The 26,320-nt window shown below is 35.4% G+C and overlaps 2 protein-coding genes across 2 annotated transcripts in view; one reads left to right on the plus strand and one right to left on the minus strand.

Annotated features, from left to right (window-relative positions):
* The window catches only part of LOC102803563 (exocyst complex component 3-like), an 85,917-nt gene extending 81,739 nt beyond the window's left edge, over positions 1 to 4,178 (minus strand). The window contains exon 1 of the mRNA XM_085507806.1: positions 4,025 to 4,178. Coding sequence (XP_085363932.1) covers positions 4,025 to 4,105 — 81 coding nt within the window. The 5' untranslated portion in view covers positions 4,106 to 4,178. The remainder of the gene's footprint in view (positions 1 to 4,024) is intronic.
* A 211-nt stretch (positions 4,179 to 4,389) lies between these two features.
* LOC100374207 (F-box only protein 9-like) overlaps positions 4,390 to 26,320 on the plus strand; it is a 31,673-nt gene continuing 9,742 nt past the window's right edge. The window contains exons 1-6 of the mRNA XM_006826041.2: positions 4,390 to 4,496; positions 9,999 to 10,220; positions 11,044 to 11,101; positions 17,951 to 18,043; positions 18,409 to 18,442; positions 25,685 to 25,781. Of these exons, the coding sequence (XP_006826104.1) occupies positions 4,494 to 4,496; positions 9,999 to 10,220; positions 11,044 to 11,101; positions 17,951 to 18,043; positions 18,409 to 18,442; positions 25,685 to 25,781 (507 nt within the window). The 5' untranslated portion in view covers positions 4,390 to 4,493. The remainder of the gene's footprint in view (positions 4,497 to 9,998; positions 10,221 to 11,043; positions 11,102 to 17,950; positions 18,044 to 18,408; positions 18,443 to 25,684; positions 25,782 to 26,320) is intronic.

Genomic DNA, 26,320 nt, shown 5'->3' on the forward strand with positions numbered 1-26,320 from the left:
GAAGCACAAGACAATGTAGAAGTATGTGTCAATGTAGAAGTATGTGTCAATGTAGAAGCACACATCAATGTAGAAGTACACATCAATGTAGAAGCACACATCAATGTAGAAGTACACGTCAATGTAGAAGTACACATCTATGTAGAAGTTCACATCAATGTTGAAACACAAGACAATGTAGAAGTATGTGTCAATGTAGAAGTATGTGTCACTGTAGAAGCACACATCAATGTAGAAGTACACGTCAATGTAGAAGTATGTGTCAATGTAGAAGCACACATCAATGTAGAAGTACACGTCAATGTAGAAGCACACATCAATGTAGAAGTACAAATGTACACGTCAATGTAGAAGTACACATCTATGTAGAAGTTCACATCAATGTTGAAGCACAAGACAATGTAGAAGTATGTGTCAATGTAGAAGTATGTGTCAATGTAGAAGTATGTGTCAATGTAGAAGTATGTGTCAATGTAGAAGTATGTGTCAATGTTGAAGCACACATCAATGTAGAAGTACACGTCAATGTAGAAGTACGCGTCAATGTAGAAGCACACATCAATGTAGAAGTACACGTCAATGTAGAAGCACACATCAATGTAGAAGTTCACATCAATGTAGAAGTATGTGTCAATGTAGAAGCACACATCAATGTAGAAGTTCACATCAATGTTGAAGCACAAGACAATCAGGACAATGTAGAAGTATGTGTCAATGTAGAGGCACATGACAACGTAGAAGCACACATCAATGTTAAAGCACATGACAATGTAGAAGCATGTGTCAATGTAGAAGCACATGTCAATGTAGAAACGTGTCAATGTAGAAGCATGTGTCAATGTAGAAGCATGTGTCAATGTAGAAGCACACATCAATGTAGAAGTACACATCAATGTTGAAGCACAAAACAATGTAGAAGTTCACATCAATGTAGAAGTACACGTCAATGTAGAAGTATGTGTCAATGTAGAAGCACATGACAACGTAGAAGCACACATCAATGTAGAAGCACATGACAATGTAGAAGCACATGTCAATGTAGAAGCACACATCAATGTTGAAGCACATGACAATGTAGAAGCACATGTCAATGTAGAAGCACACATCAATGTTGAAGCACATGACAATGTAGAAGCACATGTCAATGTAGAAGTTCACATCAATGTTGAAGCACAAGACAATCAAGACAATGTAGAAGTATGTGTCAATGTAGAAGCACATGACAACGTAGAAGCACACATCAATGTTGAAGCACATGACAATGTAGAAGCACATGTCAATGTAGAAGCACACATCAATGTTGAAGCACATGACAATGTAGAAGCACATGTCAATGTAGAAACATGTGTCAATGTACATGTAGAAGTATGTGTTAATGTAGAAGCACACATCAATGTAGGACATGACAATGAAGAAGTATGTGTCAATGAAGAAGTATGTGTCTGCCTCTGGTGGTATTCCTACTAGTAGATATGTCAGTTTTTCTATCTCTGATATCCTGAGCTTTGTGATGCTTATTTGGTGATTGATATTCTATACTTGTTCTAAATATGTTTTTGAATTCATACGTTGTCTTAAATTTGTTGTATGTACTTAGTTTATTATTTTCTGAATAGACGGTAGCCATATATTGTAAGTATATATTGGTTTTATTTTTGTTGTCATGTTAGCATCGCAGGAAGCAGCATCACAGATGTAGTACAAGTCTTACCTTTGAGTTTACTTTCTGAGATAAAAGCACAATGTACTACTAGTAAGTGATTGCAGTCTCTGTGTACATGTACGGGTGCTGGACATCCCAAAATATCGTGACTCGTTTTTCATTGGACAATACAACTCAGTATCCCTACACATCTCAACCCACCTATTTCAGAAGACCCGCCACCTCAACCCAATCTCAATAAATTATTATTTGAATAACTGAATTATTATATTTTTTATCTGTTAACCACGCAGGCTTACATGTATATTTAAAGCACCACGTTTTTCAAGATTGGTTAAATATTAAATAAATCTACAATTTTTAAAACCTTGGCCTTTTCTTGTACGTTTTGGTATACAGTGACCCCTCGCTAAGTCGTGCCTCGGTAAGTCGCGATTCGGCTAAGTCGCAGATACTTGGCTGGCTCCCAAAATTTCTGTTGTGTTTTGACAGCAGTTCTGAAGTACAAAGACTAATGTTTCGAGGCATAGTGTTTTTAACTAACCATTAAAGATACAACTTAACACCTACTGTCCATCAATTGCTCAAGGTGTCATAGGGGTGTCGGGTAGTGACAGTACATGCTTCTCGGCCAATCCCATTTTGGTATACATTACCTCTATAAAACTTGCTACAATAAGTTGAATTCATTATCTGAGCTCTATTTCTCAACTGAACAGCATGTCAAAGCAAAAGCTATCCAGCCTGTTTGTACGCCATAAACTCACAGTGATCGACCGTGTCAAGAAGAGGTGAAACCATAGACCTTAGAATGAGTCTAAGGTCTATGGTGAAACAAGTGAAGGGTTGCACGTGATCTAGCAGTGGGTGAGCCCACTATTCGTGGGTGGGTAAAAAATGAAGAGGGAATTCATTTTCAAAGTTGACCAAGAGGCGGGACTGAACAGAAAAACGTGCAAAATTGTCTGACAAAGATGACATTGATAAAGCTGTTTACGTTTCTTCAAGAACGGTCTGCCGGAACTCCACTCAATGCAAAGCACACAACTCAGATATGACGACTTTGAATTCAGGGGCAAGTTCAGGGTGGTTCTTGTGATGGCAAAGAAGACACGCTATACACGAAGTCTCAATCCAAGGCGAAGCTCGATCTGCGAACATGGACACTGTCAGAACTTTTTTCGAAAAACTGAGAGAAATTATCTATGAAGATGGTTATTCCGACAAACAAGTTTATAATTGTGATGAAAGTGGTTTATTTTGGAAACTGTTACTGTCGAAGTCGCAAGCAACAGCAAACGACCCATAAAATATTGGACACAAACAAAATAAACAACGCATCACTGCAATGTTTACAGCAAACATAATCGTGATCTTATTTAAATACTGCCTGACACACAATTTGTAAATATGTTTATAATCTTTCAATTAACTAAACCAAGGGTTTATACATGTATGTGCTTTTTATGTGTTTTCAATGCACGCCCCCCCCCCCCCCCCTCTCTTTCACAAGGTCTCTTAGTAAGTCGTGGCCCTGCGGTTTTTGCTTGGATCCCGACACCAGCCACTGAGCGAGGGGCCACTGTATCTCTTTTTGTTTTATACGCATTTTGTATATATATGCATACATAGTTTGGGTACATTGGTTTACATGCACTGTATGTTTTGCTAACAGTATATCTTTTTTTGGAAGATGTGGTGGCCCTGAAAAGGGCCAATTTGCTTGTGTACAATTGTACCATTTAATGTTCAGTTGGACTGTAAATTTTGCTGCAACAGAGTAGTGATTTGCATTTAAGGATATCGGTTCACTGTTTTGAATCAATAGATCATGTCGATCATTCAAATACAGCACGATGTATAAGATCGTGAGAATATTAATTTCCACATCTCACAATAGGTACTGAGTTTGTCTAGGTTATTTTGAAGCCCTTTGCTTGAATCTGACAACAATACTATGTCATCAGCAAAAAGCAGACTGTTTAAATCTGAGTTCCCTAGACTTAACAGGTTTGAATTAACACTATCCGATAAGTCATTAATGAAGACATTGAATAGAAGGGGACTCAAATTACACCCTTGTTTTACTCCACTACTAGATAAATTATGTTAATTTAGTGTCTGCCATATCACACCTATAACGTATTATTCTTGGTCAGTCATGCAGGGATCACATGTTTTCTTAATTTATCTCTTGTTTATTAATTTTGTTTATCTTGTTTTGTATCACGATGCACACATAACAAATTATTATAGACGTTGAATGTTTAATGAATGAGAGACAACTTAGAGAGCCCGGAACCATTGACAATTAAGTTATGAAACATCAAACAACAACCAAAAATTATAATAATAACAAACCTGAAGCATATTTGCCACATGCTTTGCAGCTGTAGACTTGGCATCACTTTCTGCTTTGTGGAATTCCTCGACAGAACTCATCTTCGATCGTCAATGTATTGAAAAATTAACATGTATAACATCACAGTCCCACTAAATTATACTATGTCTGCCATTTTTAAATAGTCTTGCTATTCATAGACTGTGTTTTCGTAATTTGATTTCAATATGTTTTGTAATATTTCCACAAAATAGGACATTACATTATAATAATATACTTTAATAACTGAATCATAAATAATATAGCACGCCTATCTGTTAGTTTGTTTTGTCGAATCGTGTAACGTAAATACAGAACTGTTAATGTTTTTCTTAATTTCAATGATGGCGGCGATGCGTAAGTTTTTGATGTTCAATAATTCCGTCGTTCGCTTCTCCGATCGTGATTCCCAGGCGTAAATAAGTCGACTTCATCGACTAAGACGAAACTATGGTAAATAAGTAATATTAGTTTCCAGGTTTATGGGATTTGCAATCACTGGTGAATGGGAATTTGATGTCTCCTATAGTGGGTGTTTTTTTGGTGTCACACACATTTTCCGTATTGTTGTTTTCGAATGTAGGTCAAGAGTTCACCCCTTATCTATTATTTAGAATTTGATTGGGTGTTAACTGAAACGAGTTTGGTAGAATTCCCAACTTACTTGATTTCTCAACAAATATTCTCGCCTTTGAATTTTATCCTACGCAATATGGACTTAAAATTGCGCAATTTCATTTTGTCTGCAAAGTGTTGCCAATTCCACTTGATGAGAAAAGACTGGAGGCTAAGGTATGGGGGTACACACTTTCCCTCTTCGTTGGGGCTTACAAAATGGGGAAAGAGTTCCTTAAGGCCTAAAACTAATCAAACCTCCAGCCCCAATGTAATTGTACATGTATATGCCCCTTTATAGATAGATAGATAGATAGATAGATAGATAGATAGAATTTTTTATTTGGAACGTACCAATGAAATCTTGAGTAAAGTCCAAAAATAACAAAACAAAACATTCAGAACAACAAAAACTTACAGTACTAAAACATATCAAGAATATAGAAAATAAATTTTGCAAAAATGCTAAGAATGAAAAAATCATTACCTGAAACAATAATAGGAAATAATTCATCCATGCTAAAATCTTCCAGCTTTGGGGCATAGATGTATAAAGCTGCAAGGAATCTAGATCTTTGTTCTTTGATTTGGCAATTATTACAATATAAAATGTAATGTTTCTCATCCCCTACTTCATTGCATTCATGGAGATTACATAGCCTGTTTTCCTTCAAAATGCCTTTATGTCTACCAGATTCAATGAGAAGAAAATGTGCAGAAGTTCTAAATTTAGTATAAGCTATTCTATGATTTTTATTTTTAATTTTTTCCAAATAATGTTCAAATTCACACCTGTAAAAGTCAAGGTTACAATTGTTCAACAAATTGTTTTTCCACTTCATACGGTACAAACATTTGAGCTTCTCTTTAAAAATATCACAAAAATTATTCTGATGTGGGTCTGAATTAGTTAGATCTGTTATGACTAGTAATTTTTGTATAAAGTTAAGCCATGGGTCATGCACAAGAGTTTTGGATTCTTCATAGGCTGCATCAATGATAGAATTGTTTTTTTTTTTATATAGATATGTTATGTATACAATTTAAATGGGGGAGGGGTGCTGACAGTTTAGGATTAGGATTAGAGTTATGGGTGAGGGACCTCTAAGGAATCTCTTACCAGAAGTTCAAAAAATTGATTCACAGTTTACAAATCAGTGTTACATGTATGAAATTGTGATATAGACCAGTTCATACACAGATGCAATTATATATAAACATTTAGATGTCGGGATGATTCAGCCCTGGTTGGTAACAGCCCTGGTAAATAAAAGATGTTACAGCCCCATAACCAGGGTTCTCGCCACACTGGTCGGCGGTGGTCGGCCCAAACCGGCACTCAAAATTAGCGACCACCATGAAAATGCTTCCGATTGTTATTATAATTATGTATATTATGCATCCTGTCAGTCGTGGATTATAATTTGTAAACAATAGAAGTCGCACGATACGTAGCGGCTAGTCAATTTTGTGAAAATATCATCTCTTTGTTTGTAAGTATATAAATACTTTCTGCGATAGACACAGTCTAAAGATTGAAAGCTAAAATTCTTTCAAAATCAATTTCACCCCGATATAACATGGTCAAAGCGGAGTTCAAGATCTGACAGTTTACGCTACTCAAGAAAAAAATCAACGTGTTTATTGCGTGATTTGGTAAAATACATTTGAACTGTTATTATCAAGTTTCATGTAAAAACTCTTCTTTCAATACCTATTTTACCTTTTAAAAATTGCTAATTACCTCTTTCCTGCAGTTTTCGACTGAAATCGATGTCAACGCATCATGCTACGACATCGCTTTACTTCCGCAATGTAATTTTTATAATCACTACCATTCGGAAAACTTCAGATTCTACCGGCATTACCATGCGGCATTTTGATTGGTTAATGGAATTATTGACCCATCGGGTTGAAGGACACATGCCGGCCAGCTGATACATCACAAACATTATGGCGGGCTGTGTTTTTACCAAAGTGATCGAGTGATCAAAAATATCCACTCCCGATAAGATAAAAGTTAAATTTTACTTTTATTTCTTATCAAAAAAACGAAGTAACATTTTTTTGCTTGGCATCATGACTGAGTAAGAGGAATTATTGGTATAATCGGTGTATAACATCGCGAAGTAAGTTATGTCACGTCGTAACTTTGAAAGTTCAGAAGTTTTATTTGTTCGTTCATTACTGTGAATATATACGTTTTAGAAATTGATGGTACGAAAAATATATTACAACAATACTCCAAATAATTACGTGGTCGATTTTTTGAATAAATAAGTTCATGAAAATATTACTGGCTGAAACGTTTTAAATAGTCTTCCTACTGTTCCTCGCCTCAGGTAGGCGTCTGTCTGTCTTTCGTGGATGGGTGCGCCGCCTTTATGGACAATCAAGTTGTGCTAAAGACACGAATCAGGTTTCTTGCCAAGAACCAAATCCCAAGACACGATCTTCACCCGATGGTCATCCCCCGGTTGTCAAATTTTGTCGGCCCGAAGGATCAGGAGAAATTACTTCTCTGCACGGTTCAAGCACGGAGTTGCTACCAAAATCGTACTAGGGATTCAAGACTGGGTGCCAAGCACATGTCTTTTTGTTACGGCCCAGGCAGGCAGGATAGGCCGGTCTCCCCGACTTTCATCACCAGGTTGATTACTGCAACTGTATTAGAGGTCTATAATACTTTAACTTTCTCGACTCGGAGCTTGCAGAGATACCAAATACAAGCGCATGAGGTCCGTGCGATTGCTGACTCACTAGTGCTAGCGTCAGGCGTCCCCACGAACGTTTTCTGAGGGCAGGCTTCTGGAGAATGCAAACGTCATTATCAATTACTACCTAAGAGCCACCCAATTCATTGAGGAGGGCCTCTTTTAGGCTGGGTCCCATCGTAGTGGGTCAGACTCTGGTTGCTGACCCAGCCTGAACAATCACAAGGGTTCCTGTGCATAGGCCATAAGTTGGTCTCAGCATTTTTGCGGACAGATTTCTCCACCATCAGCTCTCCTTGTAAGTCTCAAGGTCTCGCTTTTCAGAAATGCAGAAATGTTTCAGTCTTTACTTCGAAAGCATACTACCCCACAATTTGGGTTTTGGGTCTAGCTTTCTCGAACACACCGAACCCTGTCACCGTAGCAGCATTTCAGATTTTTTGCTCCGGGGACAGCACAGGCCGAGTAAGACACCACCCTTTTTTGCGGGTCTTATCTACGTGATGAGTGGTGTAGAGTGTATCATCCCAGACTGGGAAAAGACTTTCATCATTTTCTGTTTGCTCGGAAAACCTGCCACCTATCGGCGTCTGACTCTGCCTACAGTTCAAAATAGTCATTTTGACAGACCGGAGTCTCTGGTGGGCAATTGAACATAGTGAATTTAGGTAGAGGGTTCTCCGAACCCACCTATTTACATAGTTCATAGCCACCATAGACTCCGGGTCTCGCCCTACCACCCCACTTTTTCCGTAGTGAATAGCCAGTCTAATGGCGCCGCCATATGGCCTCGGTCACATGGTTTGTGACGTAAGGGAAAAGAATCTTGGGGTCATGGGACTTCCCCTGACCTAGATTCTATCTCTCCATCATTGGCAGAATCGCTGATTAATGCCTACAGTTCAAAATAGTAATTTTGACTGACTGGAATCTATGGTGGGTATGAACTATGTGAATAGGTGGGTTCGGAGAACCCTCTGCCTCGTTCTTTCTAAGGTTTCTTTGACTCTGTTTCCTGCTGAGCTATCAATCTATATAGTTATTAGAGCGTCAAGCCAAAACTTGCACGAAATTACAAACGCCATGGGTTTATTGGATCTGTTTTCAAATTTACCTGCCATAAAGTCAAACCATTTACTACCCTAATCAGGTGTTATTTATAACAATGCAAATTGTGTATGTTATGTATACATCTCTGTCAAGTAGGCTAAGTGTGCCAGAAAGTTTGTTTTTTGGCCTTGGTTACAGATTCTTGTCAGTTAATTCTCACTGTTGTTATACCTTACTTCAATTGCTCACAGAGAACCACATTTTGGGTCAAACACAAATGGTCAACATACTTAACATGACATATAACAAGACATGCATGTACTAGGATGACATCAGCGAGCTATATTTCTACCGGAAATTATGATTTATTTTGATCATAGACACATTTCTTCCATTATATAAGCGCTACTGTTAGAGCAAACAGTAGCATAGAATGAATTGTTTCTGTCATAATTCAGTGAATTTTAATTATTTTAAAGTTGATTCCTTCAACATCAAATATGCTAAAATTATGAATGCACAATGTACCAAAGGGCAACCAGTAAACTGGTACATGTATAATCACTATGTCATCATAGATATTGTTGACAGTAAACTGGTACATGTATAATCCCTATGTCCTCATAGATATTGTTGACAGTAAACTGGTACTTGTATAATCACTATGTCATCATAATTATTGTTGACAGTAAACTGGTACATGTATAATCACTATGTCATCATAGATATTGTTGACAGTAAACTGGTACTTGTATAATCACTATGTCATCATAGATATTGTTGACAGTAAACTGGTACATGTATAATCACTATGTCATCATAGATATTGTTGACAGTAAACTGGTACTTGTATAATCACTATGTCGTCATAGATATTGTTGACAGTAAACTGGTACTTGTATAATCACTATGTCATCATAGATATTGTTGACAGTAAACTGGTACATGTATAATCACTATGTCATCATAGATATTGTTGACAGTAAACTGGTACTTGTATAATCACTATGTCATCATAGATATTGTTGACAGTAAACTGGTACTTGTATAATCACTATGTCATCATAGATATTGTTGACAGTAAACTGGTACTTGTATAATCACTATGTCATCATAGATATTGTTGACAGTAAACTGGTACATGTATAATCACTATGTCATCATAGATATTGTTGACAGTAAACTGGTACTTGTATAATCACTATGTCATCATAGATATTGTTGACAGTAAACTGCTACATGTATAATCCCTATGTCATCATAGATATTGTTGACAGTAAACTGGTACTTGTATAATCACTATGTCATCATAGATATTGTTGACAGTAAACTGCTACATGTATAATCCCTATGTCATCATAGATATTGTTGACAGTAAACTGGTACATGTATAATCACTATGTCATCATAGATATTGTTGACAGTAAACTGGTACTTGTATAATCCCTATGTCATCATAGATATTGTTGACAGTAAACTGGTACATGTATAATCACTATGTCATCATAGATATTGTTGACAGTAAACTGGTACATGTATAATCCCTATGTCATCATAGATATTGTTGATTTTACAGGCAACTAATTATGCTGCTATTCCACGTGGTGATTATTCCAGTGAGGAGGAAGAAGAAGAAACTGAAGAGTCTAATCTAGAAGTGGAACTGACTAACTTTCGTCAGCAATGGCAGGCTGAATTGATTGGAAGCTCCAACAGAGCATCTACTGATAATGCCAGAACTGGAAGAAGATCAAGAAACAATAGTCAGAATGAAGATCCTGAAATTCTTGAAAAGGAGGTACCTAATATATTTGTTGATTTTGATTATTCTGTTTTGTCATGGCATTTTTTTTGTAGATGTGTGTGTGTATTGCCAGTGGCGTTTGTTTTGATGCTCTTCTAAACGGCAGTTAAAACCACCAAGATTCAAATGATTATTCTAACTATCAAATTTTTTGACTTGTGAGAAATAGTATACTACATAGTATAGATACTGAAAGAAAAACATTCTTCAATGAAATCAAAATTTTATCAAATATGAAAGACAGTAAAAATCAATTAGCATATTTACTTTCAAATAGAGATACAGACACGGTAATATGACTTTAGCTGATTAATATATCATGTATATGTACAACAGAGAGGTCTCAAACTAGTATTATTTATTTGTTTCCATACATTTTTTTTAACAATTACATTACATAAAATGTAAATTGTTGGCGACAAGGGTTATTATTATTATGCCATTTACAATGTATAACATTATGAATTCAAAATGAAGGTGAGATTTTCAGTAACAGAATTATGTGAAAATTAAATATGGTGAAATATTGTATCCTACAAGTGCTTTCCAGTTTTAGCTAAATGCACATGCCACCTATTTGAACAGCTTTTTATTCATTTATTTATTTTATAGTGATAAGTTAATAAATTCACAATTACAATTTGTTATTGCAAAATTTTTATGCAAAAGTTGAATACATCAGAGGAGGTCAGAGAATTTTGTAGCGCTGGAATCAGATAGACTTTGCAAAATTTCATCATCTGTAAATTGTGATAATTTAACGATATACACTGTTGGTTACTGTTACAGTAGTTTTTATTCCTGTCTGTTTCCTCAGGCAAAATATCTCTTCCTGCAAGGTGTGAATGCAGAGAAAAATGGTACATTATATGAAGGTAATCTTGTGATAAACACATTTATAATGAAAACTTCTACCAATAAATTGTTACTCTAGACTGATAGATAAAAAGGAAAAATATTTTACAATTTTGTATTTTAATAATAAACTTACTAACAGTTATTTATTTTTTGAGTAAATGTGTACATGTTAGTTCATTGTATTTTTATTCAAGTACCGTAAAAGTTCTAATATAAACCACAGTTTATATAACAGTGTATCAATTTAAAAATTGAGGATAAAAAACTAAAGTTCTGGGTGCGGTTTATATTACTACATATTGTAATCACTAAATGGGCGTGGTAATTTTTTTCCACAATACATGCACAAAACAAACAATACACCGTACAATCTCTTGAATAGGCGTCACTCTAATTTAGGCGTCAAGGAAGAGTGAAAGGCCTCACTTTGGTTCTGAAATAGATACTACATGTGGACCTCTTTCAGATTTGTTCATTTCGTAATGATATTTTCAATTCTCTAATTTTGATAAATATTTTTGTCATTTTTGGTTAAAAGTGATATTTTTGACTTGTTAAAAACTGCAAGCCAGATTGCTTTGATATTATATGTGTAGGTATTACAGGTAGACCTCTCTCAGATTTGTTCATTTCGTGATGATATCGCTTATTCTCTAATTTCGATGAATAACAGCGGAGCTATCTCAGCCGAGAGGCTGCTTGTCAGCCTTCGCAGACGAAGTCTGCCGAAGGCTTATACGGTAGATTGGGTTTCGTCTGTCCGTCCGTCCGTTCGTCTGTCTTTTATCTCTTATAACTTTGATATGCTCTGTCCAATGTTTTTCCAAGTTGGTGCATATGTAATTCTCAATGCCATACATATGCACACCAAGTATTTTTTTGATTCGCCAAAGTTTCATTGTGTTTTTCTGTGATTTTCAACATTTTATTAATAAAAATGCCGAAATTTGCCAGAACAACATCTCGCAAGAGAACTGGCATTACCGTATTGCGCATGCGCCAGTCTAACCGCTGAGGAAATCGGCGTCGTTATTGTATTCCGGGACTGTATCGTTCTTTGCACAAGGCTTATATTGATTAAATTCTCAAAGGTAAGAAACTGTGCTTATGGTATTTATTATGAACTTTGATTTATCCTTTTGTGTCCTGACTTCAGTGAGAAACTAGTGATCGCACAGTGTCTCACTTTGCCAGAAAAACAGTCCTGCTATTAGTTCAAGAACTGGTTATGAAACGTGTAAATCGAAAGTTTATCTCGTCATTTAGGAGGCTTGGGAATAACGTTTGGCATATAAAATACTGGAATAATAAAAACATAAAAGTTTAGAACACGCTGATCGTGATTTAGAACACGCTGATGCTGATCATGATCGGTCAAGGAGGGCGCTGTTTTGCTGCTGCCAGCTTGGATAAGTACAGTTCAGTTTTACTACATTTTACGGATTTTATGGTTTTGTGTGATTATCCTCATTGGATTCCTCGTTTATGTTAAGTATTAGTGCAACTCCTTGGTTCGTTGTTCGTCTATATATTTGTGTTGCCGTGAATTCTGGTTTTCATTGGCAACTGCTAGCAGATTAAAACTTGGTTTTGTGACGACATATTAGACTAGAATTATCGAGAAAACACAAGTCAAGTTCGACCAACCGTGACTGTTTGAAAGCAATGATGAAGTTGAAAAGTACTGTAATTCAATATCAATGAATCTATCATCACTTTTAAATTACCTTTGAAGTAAATATGATACCCGAGTGCGTTACTACACTGGTGAAGTTTATCGGTAAATCAAACCTCTGTCAACAGAGACACATTTTCCCAATCAGCTATTTATTTCGGTACTGAAGTCAGGGTGGCAATTTCAATGTTTATCTACCATAATTTATCTCCATTATGAGCAGGAAAATAATTTACGGACCTCGATTGAGATGTATTTAACGGCGACCATGTTTTTAATTGTTGACTTTGTGCATTAAGGGATAAGTGAAACAATATTAGGAAGGGGGTCAAATTCACGCAATTCTCAATTTTAATGATGTTGACTTAATAGTCATAATTTTTTTTTTCAAAACTCCGGATATTTTTTTATATATTATTTTAATACAACTACAATATGTTAATTAGTATGCAAATTAGTATGCAAATTAGCAGCCAATCTGAGACAATTTCCTATAATGAACGCTGCAATCCAGTTCAAAGGAAATTTGACATACACTTAGGTTACAGGATCACTACCTCTGCTGATTAGTTTTTTTATGCACTTTTTTATTTCTTTTGATAGCTTGGCATCCACTTGGTTTAGCTCAAGCAAAATGTTCGGCATATTCCTGGTCAGATTTTAATGAAATTGAAAACACAAGTACTCTGGCTTTTTGCACATTCTTAATATTTTATTTTTGCAGAATCCCATGAATATTAATTTGATAACTTTGTAGAGTGGAAACTGGTGAATTAGTTCATCCTAGACTTTGGTAGAACATGTTTAAAATAGTACAGTGTGAACTGCAATTTCTTTCTGGCTGGTATAAATTTATTAAGTAATATTTTTTCGTACTAAAATGATTCAAATATCTTTTTTAATTAAATCTAACAGCCAATGGGAGCACATATGCTACAACCTCTGCTTACTTTGGACTAAATGTTCTTTTTAGCTCCGCTGTCGACTTTGTCGAGCGGAGCTTATCATATGAGTGATTGTCCGTCGTCGTCGTCCGTGTCAATGTTTTACTTTTTCGACTTCTTCTTGAAAACTACAAGATTGAATGCTTTGATACTTGGTGTATATGTACCTTGGGTAGACCTCTCTTAGTTTTGTTCATTTCATGTTGATATCTTCAATTCTCTAATTTTGGTGAATATTTTTGTCATTTTTGGTAAAAAGTGATATTTTCGACTTCTTGTTAAAAACCGCAAGTGCAATTCCTTCGATATTACATATATAGGTACTACATGTGGGCCGCTCTCAGATTTGTTCATTTTGTATTGATATCTTTAATTCTCTAATTTTGGTGAATATTTTTGTCATTTTTGGTAAAAAGTGATATTTTCGACTTCTTGTTAAAAACCGCAAGTCCAATTGCTTTGATACTACATATATAGGTACTACATGTGGACCTCTCTCAGATTCGTTCATTTCGTGATGATATCTTCAATTCTCTAATTTTGGTGAATATTTTTGTCATTTTTGGTAAAAAGTGATAGTTTGACTTCTTGTTAAAAACCGTTAGTCCGATTGCTTTGATATTACATATATAGGTACTACATGTGGACCTCTCTCAGATTTGTTCATTTCATAATGATATCTTCAATTCTCTAATTTTGGTGAATATTTTTGTAATTTTTGGTAAAAAGTGATATTTTCGACTTCTTGTTAAAAACTGCAAGTCCGATTGCTTTGATACCATACATATTGTTCATTTTCTAAAGATGTCTTCCGTTCTTTAATTGAAATGTGCATTGCTAACAGCGGAGCTATCTCAGCCGATAGGCTGCTTGTTTTCTTTCTTTTTGTCAGGTGCAGAGCCAGAATTTTTTTCTCAGAAAGCAAAGCCACTGGTGGTACTATTCACTGCGTGTCTGACAATTGTATAAAGTTTCGCAGGTTCTTTTTTTAGCTCCGCTGTCGACTTTGTCGAGCGGAGCTTATCGTATTGAGTGATTGTCCGTCGTCGTCCGTGTCAATGTTTTACTTTTTCGACTTCTTCTTGAAAACTACAAGCCTGAATGTTTTGATACTTGGTGTATATGTACCTTGGGTAGACCTTTCTCGGGATTGTTCATTTCATGATGATATCTTCAATTCTCTAATTTTGGTGAATATTTTTGTCATTTTTGGTAAAAAGTGATATTTTCGACTTCTTGTTAAAAACTGCAAGTCCAATTGCTTTGATATTACATATATAGGTACTACATGTGAATCTCTCTCAGATTTGTTCATTTTGTAATGATATCTTCAATTCTCTAATTTTGGTGAATCTTTTTGTCATTTTTGGTAAAAAGTGATATTTTCGACTTCTTGTTAAAAAGTGCAAGTCAAATTGCTTTGATATTACATATATAGGTACTACATGTGGACCTCTCTCAGATATGTTCATTTTGTAATGATATCTTTAATTCTCTAATTTTGGTGAATATTTTTGTCATTTTTGGTAAAAAATGATATTTTCGACTTCATGTTAAAACCACAAGTCCAATTGCTTTGATATTACATATAACTGTATATAGGTACTACATGTGGCCCACTCTCAAATTTGTTCATTTCATGATATCTTAATTCTCTAATTTTGGTGAATATTTTTATCATTTTTGGTAAATAGTGATATTTTCGACTTGTTAAAAATCACAATCATTTATGGTGAAAAATGATATTTTTGAATTCTTGTAGAAAACAGCAAGTCCCATTGCTTTGATACTATACATGTTGTTCATTTTCTAATGATATCTTCTGTTCTTTAATTGAAATGTGCATTGCTAACAGCGGAGCTATCTCAGCCGAGAGCCTGCTTGTTTTACTTTGAGAAGGTCTGTCAACCAAAGCATAAATATGTGTTTCTCTCTACATAAAATTTCACACGATTTGTTAATATTAATGTATGATAATAAAAACTTGATAATATTTTTCTGGATTTTTGCTCTTTATTTGTATCATTGAGAAGTAATCTTGTCCTAATTAGAGATATTGAAACTAATCCACAGCCACAAACTAGTTTATCCAAACAAACACAACATTGACTCTACATATTTGCAGATCTGATTTGTATACTTCCTTGTCATTTTACCTGTTGTACTGGTTTGGTGCTATCTGGTTTCCTTGCTGAGAATAATGCTGACCTGGATGGAGAGTGCTATAAACTTGAAAATGCCTTAGAAAGCATGTTTGTCAATTTATGTCCATGCAACTTTAGAATGACAACTAGCGAAGGCAGTGTCATTCATGACTTGTTAATATACATAATAGGCATAAGCGGACATAATGATTTTTTTTTCATTGTGAAATTCACACCCATCATTATATATGTGTTGATATCAGTTATTTCATAACAATACCGGTAAATGTTGGCAGTATAGGTTTGTTTAAAGATATTCAGTATATTCTGGAGTGGAAAGTAGTAATTTTTTTGGCCAGTACATGAAACACATTGAGTGACGTGCCATCTGTCATGGACATTTTGACATCCGTTGTTTTTTTAATTGTATATATTTACTTGGTTTCAATTGAAGTAAAGTTTCAAGTACATGTATTTAAATGATTTACATGATGGTCACGAGGATAAGGGAAAAAAAGCGAAACACCAGCCAGAATTGACTATCAAAAGGAAAAAAACTATTATAACAAAAAGTTATACCTCATAATAACTTGCATTACCTGCAAGAATGTTATCCAATCAGATTAATTTGACCTTTAAACTATATCTAGTTAACCTTAGTACCTGAAGACTTCACTTTTCTTCAAGTTTCTCGATCGTAATAACAAATTAGTATTTATAACGTTCCAAACAAATTATTCTAATGAAGAAAAGTAGCATGCATGTAGCTTTATTTGCCTGGGTTACAGTGAAGCGCGATCTGCACAGAAGACAATAATTGATGGTTTTACTGACAGCCACGACATTTCGTTGCCTTTCTGACCGGAAGCGGCAAATAGATTGCATTTGAAGTTTCTCCGTTCTGTTTAGATGAAAAACAGTTTGAATCTGTCGACAAATTGACCCTTAGTGTGACCCACCATGTTTACCTCATTATGCAGCGCGCACGCCCCCACTTCTTTTCTGTATCCATTCAATGATGTCATTGCATATCATGAATAAATATTAGCAACAGATTAGCTGCAAATAAGACCAGTCTGTGGTGGTTTCGCATTCACCCAACCTTTCGCAAAACTATTTTTTCCATTTTTTTTTGAAAATCCCCACAGCTGTGCCAGTCTACGTACATGTATAATGTGTTTCGTGTGTTAAAATTGTAGTTCTAATTTAAGATAGTTAAAATATTTATCCTCGGGTCATTTTTCTATAACAGACAGTAATTAAACTATTTAATAAAATTGTTCAAAAATGCTACTAGAAATATTTAATACATAGTCTACTAAGTGATGTTGGCATACAGTTGTTACAGAAATATTTAATATATAGTTTATTACGTTTCTAAGGTCATCTTACCATTGAACTCTACTTAGGCCAAAACGTCTGCCCTTGTTGAAACTCTTGCCCGAAATGTACGCGACCGAAACGTCCATCCACCATCTGTAGCTCCCAGACTGAACACAGAGAACTAGCTTCTAGAATTAAAAAAGGGACCCTCAACACAACCAGTTTCAATGCCCTGGCTTGAATCAGGAGAATGCAAAAACAACAAACTCGGTGGAGAAAGTTACTCAGCCAAGTTTTTCTGGTGTTGCACTGTCCTGAATGTCCTCCGTCACATTAAAGCTCACTGTCTGACTTGGCTAATCAATGCATTCTCAGGTGTGAGCTACAATACAGGTTCATGTGTGTTGTTTTTATTGGTTCTTATGCAAATTAGAGTCATTGCTGTGTACTAATCAACTGTTTATCTCTGTTGTGTTAAGTTTCGTATGATATGGCCTGTGATATTTTCAGACTCGTTTGCCAAACACATGATTTTAAATGTCTTTGGGGGGTGAATTTTGACAAAAACTGTAACCAATCCCGTCATGAATACATTAGGCAATAATTTTTTACGAAAATATAAAATTAAATATTTTACTTCTGAAAAACCTCTACTACCCCGGTACATCCTTAAAGTGTCTTCTTTGTTTTAATTGTGGTGTATATTTAAATTGTTTTTCTTTATCTAAATTTATAAAATTAGAATAGATCATCTGAATTACTATCTTTCCTCCTTCTCAGCCATCAGATATTACAGACAAGCTGTACAACTTGTTCCAGACATAGAATTCAAAATTAAGGACTATGTTGTTAGCATACCATCAGCTGCTTCAGGTAAGTTCACATTTTTGCTCCATTTCAACTATTTGAAATAGTTTACATTATACATGTAACTAGATTTAGGATAGTGCTAAATTCACAGATATAATTCTATAACAAGGATTGCTCTTTAATAGAGTTAATGCAATACCTGGATGATGTGACTAACAAGGTATATTTCCCATAATGTTAAGTCCTATTTCTGTGGCTGTTTTTAATTGAAAATTAGTCAAAATACACACAATTTGAATCTATAAACTAGTTTAGTTATAAATGCAAAATATTCAGCCGCTGGCAATGATTTTTTTAATGAAAATTCATGAAATTCCAATGTAAAAAGCTTTCATCTTTTATTTACTTCATGTTGTATTCTTTCTCAGCTCTGGCCAAGAATGAGGGCAATGAGGAGATCAGGTAAAATTTAGTGTTCACATTATTTTCAGAAAAATGCTCTTGAAAGCGTCTCAGTTAAATTGCATATCAATGAAATGTTAAATGATAATTTTGTTTTATGAGTTTATTTAAAATCCACTAAACGTGTGGAGCCTTCAGAAATTCCCAGTCTTCTTGCTATTTCCCTATACATGTAATAGAAACTCCTTCTGTATACAGTGCTTCAATGTTCCCTTTAGTAAATTCTGACAATTCCCTAACTTTCGACATGGCTCAATGTTTGTAAATAAAAATTATGTATCTGACACTATGACCTCGATAGGAATACAGTACTCATTCCGCCCAACCTCTCGCTTTTATCGTTTTTTTTCCCGAATGCTTATCGCTTAATTTCCGGCCGCTCGCTGCTTTCCGAACGGAAACTGATCACTTCTTTTTCGCTCGCTCGCTCGCTTTTGTTCGCTCGCTCTTGCTATGGCTGGCTTCAGAAACATCGTCCGCTTGCTAACTGACCACTGGAGTAACGATGATCATACATTGTATCTATAAACTTATGTTTTTATTCGTAATAAATTTAGGTTTTAATGACGATTCAAAATACAACGCGTATTGCTTCTCTGTATTCGGAAGGGGGACAAAGACTCCTTCAAATCACTTGACACATTGTAACGTTTGCTACGCAAATCGAACTGTGACCTGTATTTACATATTTACGTCCTTGTGTGCATAGTTCAAGCAGATATATAACTGGTCAATCAATCAATGATATGTATTGAGTACGAGTATTTGTGTGTTGTGTGTGTGTGTTTCTGTGTGTAATTTTGACTAAATTTATTCTGAACGACGCTCAAAATAATTTGACACTTTGTTATTTGCGAATGCAACTCACACTATGACCCTTACTCAATTTGCATAGGTAATACGAATGCTGTAGTTCAGAAAGTCTATCGGGTTAACTTTTGCTCGTGTCTGGGTGCGCAAAACAAAACTGCACATATTGGACTTAAACTACTAGTATAATGACTGTGACGATTAATCGCTTGTCTGAGTACCTGCGACGACGAATTATTGGATTGGCCGCAGCCGGAAGAAAAATGAAAGAGAGGAAAACATAAAACAAAACAAATGCAGCCAGTTACGCATTTCGAAAATAAAAAAACAAAATAAACGCAATCAGAGGCACCGACCACGCGCGTTGGAAATAAATAAAACGTGTTGTGACACAGCCTCGTCAGACTCTTTCTCTTCTAACTCTTGTTGCTCCCACCGGAACATAAGGTTAACACAAGTTCCCTCCACTCAACACGGTTTTTAGCCTTTCTGCCTCTCTCCATGTTAAACCCATTTCCCTGAGTTCTTGCTCAACGGTTCTCCACCAGGTGTTCTTCGGCCTGCCCCTTGGTTGTTTTCCTTGTGGTGTCCAGCGGAGAGCTATCTTGGTGTTGTATGAATCGGGCATTCTGAGAACATGCCCAAGCCATCTGAGTCTTCTAAGCCTTATTTATGCAGGTGGTTCCAGTTCTTTTGAGTAGGTCCGAGGTGGACATTCAGCAGGGCCATAAAACTTTGCAGATGCGCCTGAGGCAGTTATGGTGAAAACTTGATAGCTTTTTCATGTCAACCTTGGTGACCCTCCAGCCTTCATTCCCATACAGTAAAATGGACTTTACATTGCTGTTATAAATTTTGACTTTAGTGCTGATGTTATACTAGCTGGATTTCCATATGGGCAGACTTTTTCACTTACGATATAATTATTCTATTTCCCAAAGCATTTATATTTAATACATTGACGAAACACCGCAAGAAAAATGTAAATCAGGCTTGTAATTACTAGTAACTCAAACGCAATATTGATCACTGTAAAAATTCGAATCGTCATCAAATTCAAAATTCAAACGATCTCGTTGAATTTCAATCGAAAATAAACTCTGTGTTTAGAAAAACAAAAACAACAACATATTAGAGTGCAAAAAAAGTTAGCAGCAAAGATCGAGAAATGCATGTGGGAAAGCCATGAGTGAACTCGAGGAAAATTATGCTAAAACATCGAGAAAATGTGCCATTTTAAAGGGCACCCTTAAAAATAATGTCTGCGATTGTGTGAACTTAATAACGTGCAAACAAGGAACAAAGTTCATGGTCCACCAAGGAAACTTAGCGAGACAGAGACTCCTTCGATCTCATATGAGCAGGTTTCTAAAGTTATTGTTCATACATGAGTTGTCGAACACACTACATAGTTTGTAATTTCATCCAGCTCCTTTCAGTCACAATTCAAGACAAATAAAAGTCACAAATAAAGATAATATAGCAAATTTCTAAATTATCTTGTCGAAATCATTTCTTTCAGGGTTTTCCCCCTAGAAAAGACGAAAGAATTTCATAATGTCGGGAACGAGAAGTCTTTTTTTTTTATTATTATTTATTGGGAACGGAAAGTCTTTATCGTAATGCTTCGCCTCGGTTGACAATGAGCTCTTCGGGTCGCTAAAACTATATGTCCACCTCTGTTGGCGTGAACATTTGTATTATTATACAATCATGGAAATCATCCAGGTCATCGTTAGAAAGATTTTCTGAGGCAAATTTAATCTCCACTCAAGGCTATCTTGAAGGATTGCAGGAAATTGACACTTTTCGATTCATATTTATGAATTGATCGGGATTCAGGTACCATAGTGTATTCCTAAAGATACGCAAAAAAAAACGAACTTTCACGTGGGATTATTCATGCAAACATAGTCAATGGTTCTCAGACACTGATTCCTTTTTATCTTTCAATTTTTCCAAGACGCGGCAAACCCTGCTCATGACCGGAGACGTCGTCGAGATGCAGGTGCAATTCCTCTTAACGCATTCTATTTATTTCTAACGCGTGTGGTCGGCGCCTTTGGCACCGTTTGTTTTGTCGCGTCTCACAACTTAATGTCCAAGCTGACTTTGTTTTGGTTGTAAGTGAACTACGTACAGCTCATGGAAGTATTTTGTCCACTGCAGAGTTTGCAAAACGGAATACCCTGCAAAATTTGAATTCTTTATTTTATAACGAGACATTGGGCGCAAAAATAAAAACCATAATTGTAATTCAACAAGTTTATGTAACGTGTTAGTCTGCTTGCCAGTCGCCTAGTTAAAAACGCGATATCCATTGATGTCGGCTTTGATAACTTCGGACAAGTAGGATGTGCGCTGGCCGTACATTTGCAATTATTGTATTTGTTTGACAAATTGTACAGTACGGTCATTCTATAACAATCGATTGGTCATTTTTTTTTCACAGTCTTACTATTCTTGCAGATATTCTTCAATTGTTATAGGTGCTATGGATTTACATAACTACAACTTGACCTGTGTTAAACCCAAACCATGCGTGCAAGGCAACCGTCGTTCTACACACGCTTACTCGACGAATACCGTACTCTACAGTAGACATTTTTCGTTCTCCACCAAAAATATTAATTGTGTCTGTGTCAGTGTCGTATTTGATTTCACATGTTTGATTCGATCTTGTTTATGGTGGACATTATTACTACGCGTATGTACCAATTTTATGTACCAATTTCATATGGCCGTGTGATCCACCATATTTTTTCAACGGTCGTTCTATAAATTTCTGATTGTATTTATTCTTCTTTTAACATCATAAAAACAAAAATGATGCACTTGTACATGAAACAATAGGTAATGAACTGTAAATGCGGGCGGTTGCGCTGTCAGGCGAGCGAGCAAGCATGCGAGCGGATACTTCCGGATTTGCGCAGTCGAAAAAAAGCAGAAATTGACCGGTCGAATTGAACAAAACGATCGAAATCCGGAAGCGGGCGGGAGGTCAAGGACCAAATGAGTACTGTATTCATGAACTACAACTGACAGGTATTCCCGTCCAGAAGCGCGTGTTGAAATAATTTCAGCTTCCAAATTGGTTCAAATTTGCATGAGAAAGGACACGACTATTGCACATGTTTTATGGCGTGAAGTTTTAAATAGATGCAAATGAGCACGCTCCCATAGAGTTAACCATGGCGATTTTCGCTCACTGAAAAAACGTCTACATCCAAAAAAACTAAACACAAATCAACCATTTCTATTGACTAAAATGCACTAGTTCTTCTTAAATTTAGTATATTTTAATGTCAACACATCATGTTACCCGGAATTGTTATTTTTATTTACGAAATGGTGGGTCTGTATTACATATATAGGTACTACATGTGGACCTCTTTCAGATTTGTTCATTTTGTAATGATATATTTAGTTCTCTAATTTTGATGAATATTTTTGGTAAAAAGTGATATTTTCGACTTCTTTTTAAAAACCGCAAGTTCAATTGCTTTGATATTACATACATAGGTACTACATGTGGACCTCTCTCAGATGTGTTCATTTTATGATGATATCTTCAATTCTTTAATTTTGATGAATATTTTTGTCATTGTTGGTAAAAAGTGATATTTTTGACTTCTTGTTAAAAACTGCAAGTCCGATTGCTTTGATACTATACATATTGTTCATTTTCTAAAGATGTCTTCCGTTCTTTAATTGAAATGTGCATTGCTAACAGCGGAGCTATCTCAGCCGATAGGCTGCTTGTTTTCTTTCTTATTGTTAAAAACTGCAAGTCCAATTGCTTTGATATTACATATATAGGTACTACATGTGAATCTCTCTCAGATTTGTTCATTTTGTAATGATATCTTCAATTCTCTAATTTTGATGAATATTTTTGTCTTTTTTTGGTAAAAAGTGATATTTTCGACTTATTGTTAAAAACCGCAAGTCCAATTGCTTTGATATTACATATATAGGCACTACATGTGGTCCTCTCTAAGATTTGTTCATTTCATGATGATATCTTCAACTCTCTAATTTTGATGAATATTTTTGTCTTTTTTGGTAAAATGTGATATTTTTGACTTCTTGTTAAAAACCACCAGTCCGATTGCTTTTATATTGCATATATATGTACTACATGTGGATCTCTCTCAGATTTGTTCATTTTGTAATGATATTTTTAATTCTCTAATTTTGGTGAATATTTTTGTAATTTTTGGTAAAAAGTGATATTTTCTACTTCTTGTTGAAAACTGCAAGTCTTGATATTACATATATAGGTACTACATGTGGACCTCTCTCAGATGTGGTTATTTTGTGATGATATCTTCAATTCTCTAATTTTGATGAATATTTTTTGTGATTTTTGGTAAAATGTGATATTTTCGAGTTCTTGTTAAAAACCACAAGTTAAATTGCTTTGATATTACATATATAGGTGTACTACATGTGGACCTCTCTCAGATGTGTTGATTTCGTGATATCTTCAATTCTCTAATTTTGATGAATATTTTTGTGATTTTTGGTAAAATGTGATATTTTTGACTTCTTGTTAAAAACCACCAGTCCGATTGCTTTTATATTGCATATATAGGTACTACATGTGGACCTCTCTCAGATTTGTTCATTTTGTAATGATATCTTTAATTCTCAAATTTTGGTGAATATTTTTGTCATTTTTGGTAAAAAGTGATATTTTCGAATTCTTGTTAAAAGTCGCAAGATTTGATATTACATATATAGGTACTACATGTGGACCTCTCTCAGATGTGGTTATTTCGTGATGATATCTTCAATTATCTAATTTTGATGATAATTTTTGTCATTTTTGGTGAAAAGTAATATTTTGGAATTCTTGTTAAAAACAGCAAGTCTACATATTGTTCATTTTTAATGATATCTTTTGTTCTTTAATTGAAATGTGCATTGCTAACAGTGGAGCTATCTCAGCTAAGAGGCTGCTTGTTACCTTTTCAACTTCTTCTTGGAAACTACAAGTCTGAATGCTTTGATACTTGGTGTATATGTACCTTGGGTAGACCCCTCTTTGATTTGTTCATTTCATGATGATAACTTCAATCTTTAATTTTGATGAATATTTTTGAATGACAACATTTTTCATCTAATTTGCACATTTTATTATTGCGTTCTCCTTGCAGACGAATTACTAGTATTCAACTTTGACCTTTCATTTATACTTGTTTGCCAATATATTTAAAACAGAAACTTAATAAATAAGAACAAAGACCATTTATTATTCAATGTCTGTTACTAATTCACACGTTAAAAGCAAATGTTACACATTCACTAGCCAACACGTCTAAGGATTATCGCTATTATTACTGCAGTTCACGCTCAGCGCGACAGCAATTTTGCCAAGTAAAAAATACAGAAAACAATTCATCAGTTTTCAGACACTGTCATCATTTCCTATCTGACATCAAAGAACAAAAAGCCCTGGCAATATTTGATGTATTCAGAGCACATCGATGTGAAGATTTTTTAAAACAAACTACACGACAACAATATCGCCACTGTGTTTGTTCCGGCCTGTTGTACGGATCGGCTGCAACTTCTTGATCTTGCCGTCAACAAAAGCTTTTCAAGGACTTGCTGAAATCAATCGTGATACACTGACTGTATTTTGAAGGAACTGCAGACGGGAGCTGATATTTCCGATGTCAAATTCAATCTTCATCTTTCGGAATTAAAACCTCTTCGTGCTAAATAGTTAGTTGAAGCCTTGCAGTCTTTTGAAAATCTCCGGGAATTGTGTACACAGGGCTTCCAACTTGCTTTCATTACAGATCGACTGAAGCCACTTCACGAACATGTGGAATACTAGTAAGTTGACAATCACATGAATATTGCTGTTGTTCTAAAATGTCTCCTTTTTAAAACCAGAATTCAGATGAATACATAACATTTCCATTCACTAGTCTTGTGGTACTAGTATAACATTCAGAAGAAAAGTGTCATGTCTGAACTTGTTTTTATAAATTTTACGGTGCTGTCATGCTGAGGAGTTTGATTTCAGACAAGTATTTTTCAAGTTTTTAACTACTATTTGTGTTAAAAAATTTATTGACTGTAAATACATTTTTTTAACAATAAAATAAAAACATTAAATGAATACTACCACCCCAGTACTTTGTTTTTCACTGCTTGAATAACGTGAATGTAAGTGGTGTTTGTGTACATCAGCGGTAATACAAAAATGCAGCACCCCCAGCGGCATTAAAATAAATAACTTCTCAATTTTAATTTTAGCGCAGAGCGCTACCTTAGCGAATTGCCCGAAAATTTAACTGCACGAATAATTTCCCGTTCTACAGTATCTCTTTCTGAAATATGTAGTGGCCCTAAAAAAAGGTTGGTTCGTCTTCTAGGTACTATGCTTGATCTAACCACAGTTTTTTCCATTTTCAGTTCTCCAGATGAAAAATTAGACAACCTATCCAAGGATCTACAAGAGATGTGTATATCAGGCATGAAACATCATTGTGAATCAGCACGCCCACAGACGGTGTGTACTTTAACCTTGTTTTGATGAACTTCATCAATAATACAGCATTTATTAGTCCCCGTTCGGACGCAGTCCAAAAACGGGGACTTATGTTTTGCCCTGTGTGCGTCCGTGCGTCCGTCCGTCCGTGATCACCTGTATCTCGAACATGCATGGACCGATTAAGTTCAAACTTCACTCATACATCACACATTATATGGGACATATGCACATGCATTTTTTTCATGATCTGATTAACGATAGCCGAATAGCGGCCATTTTAAGGCCGAAAATGCATCAAAATCGCACATTTTCACCATTCCGGACCCGGATCTCAGTTATGCATGGACGGATTTTGTTCAAATTTGGTACATACATTAAACATAATAGGACCTTGATGCACGTCATTTTTTTTTGGGATCGGGTTCGAAATGGCCGACTGGCGGCCATTTTGTTTTAAAGAATTCAGTTCTGGATCCGTATCTGAGACATGCTTGGATTGATCGAGTTCAAACTTCACACACACAAGGTACATCATGTCACAAATATGTATGTGCATT

Source organism: Saccoglossus kowalevskii, chromosome 14 (assembly GCF_978046115.1).
Source record: "Saccoglossus kowalevskii chromosome 14, keSacKowa6.1, whole genome shotgun sequence".
Lineage (NCBI taxonomy): Eukaryota > Metazoa > Hemichordata > Enteropneusta > Harrimaniidae > Saccoglossus > Saccoglossus kowalevskii.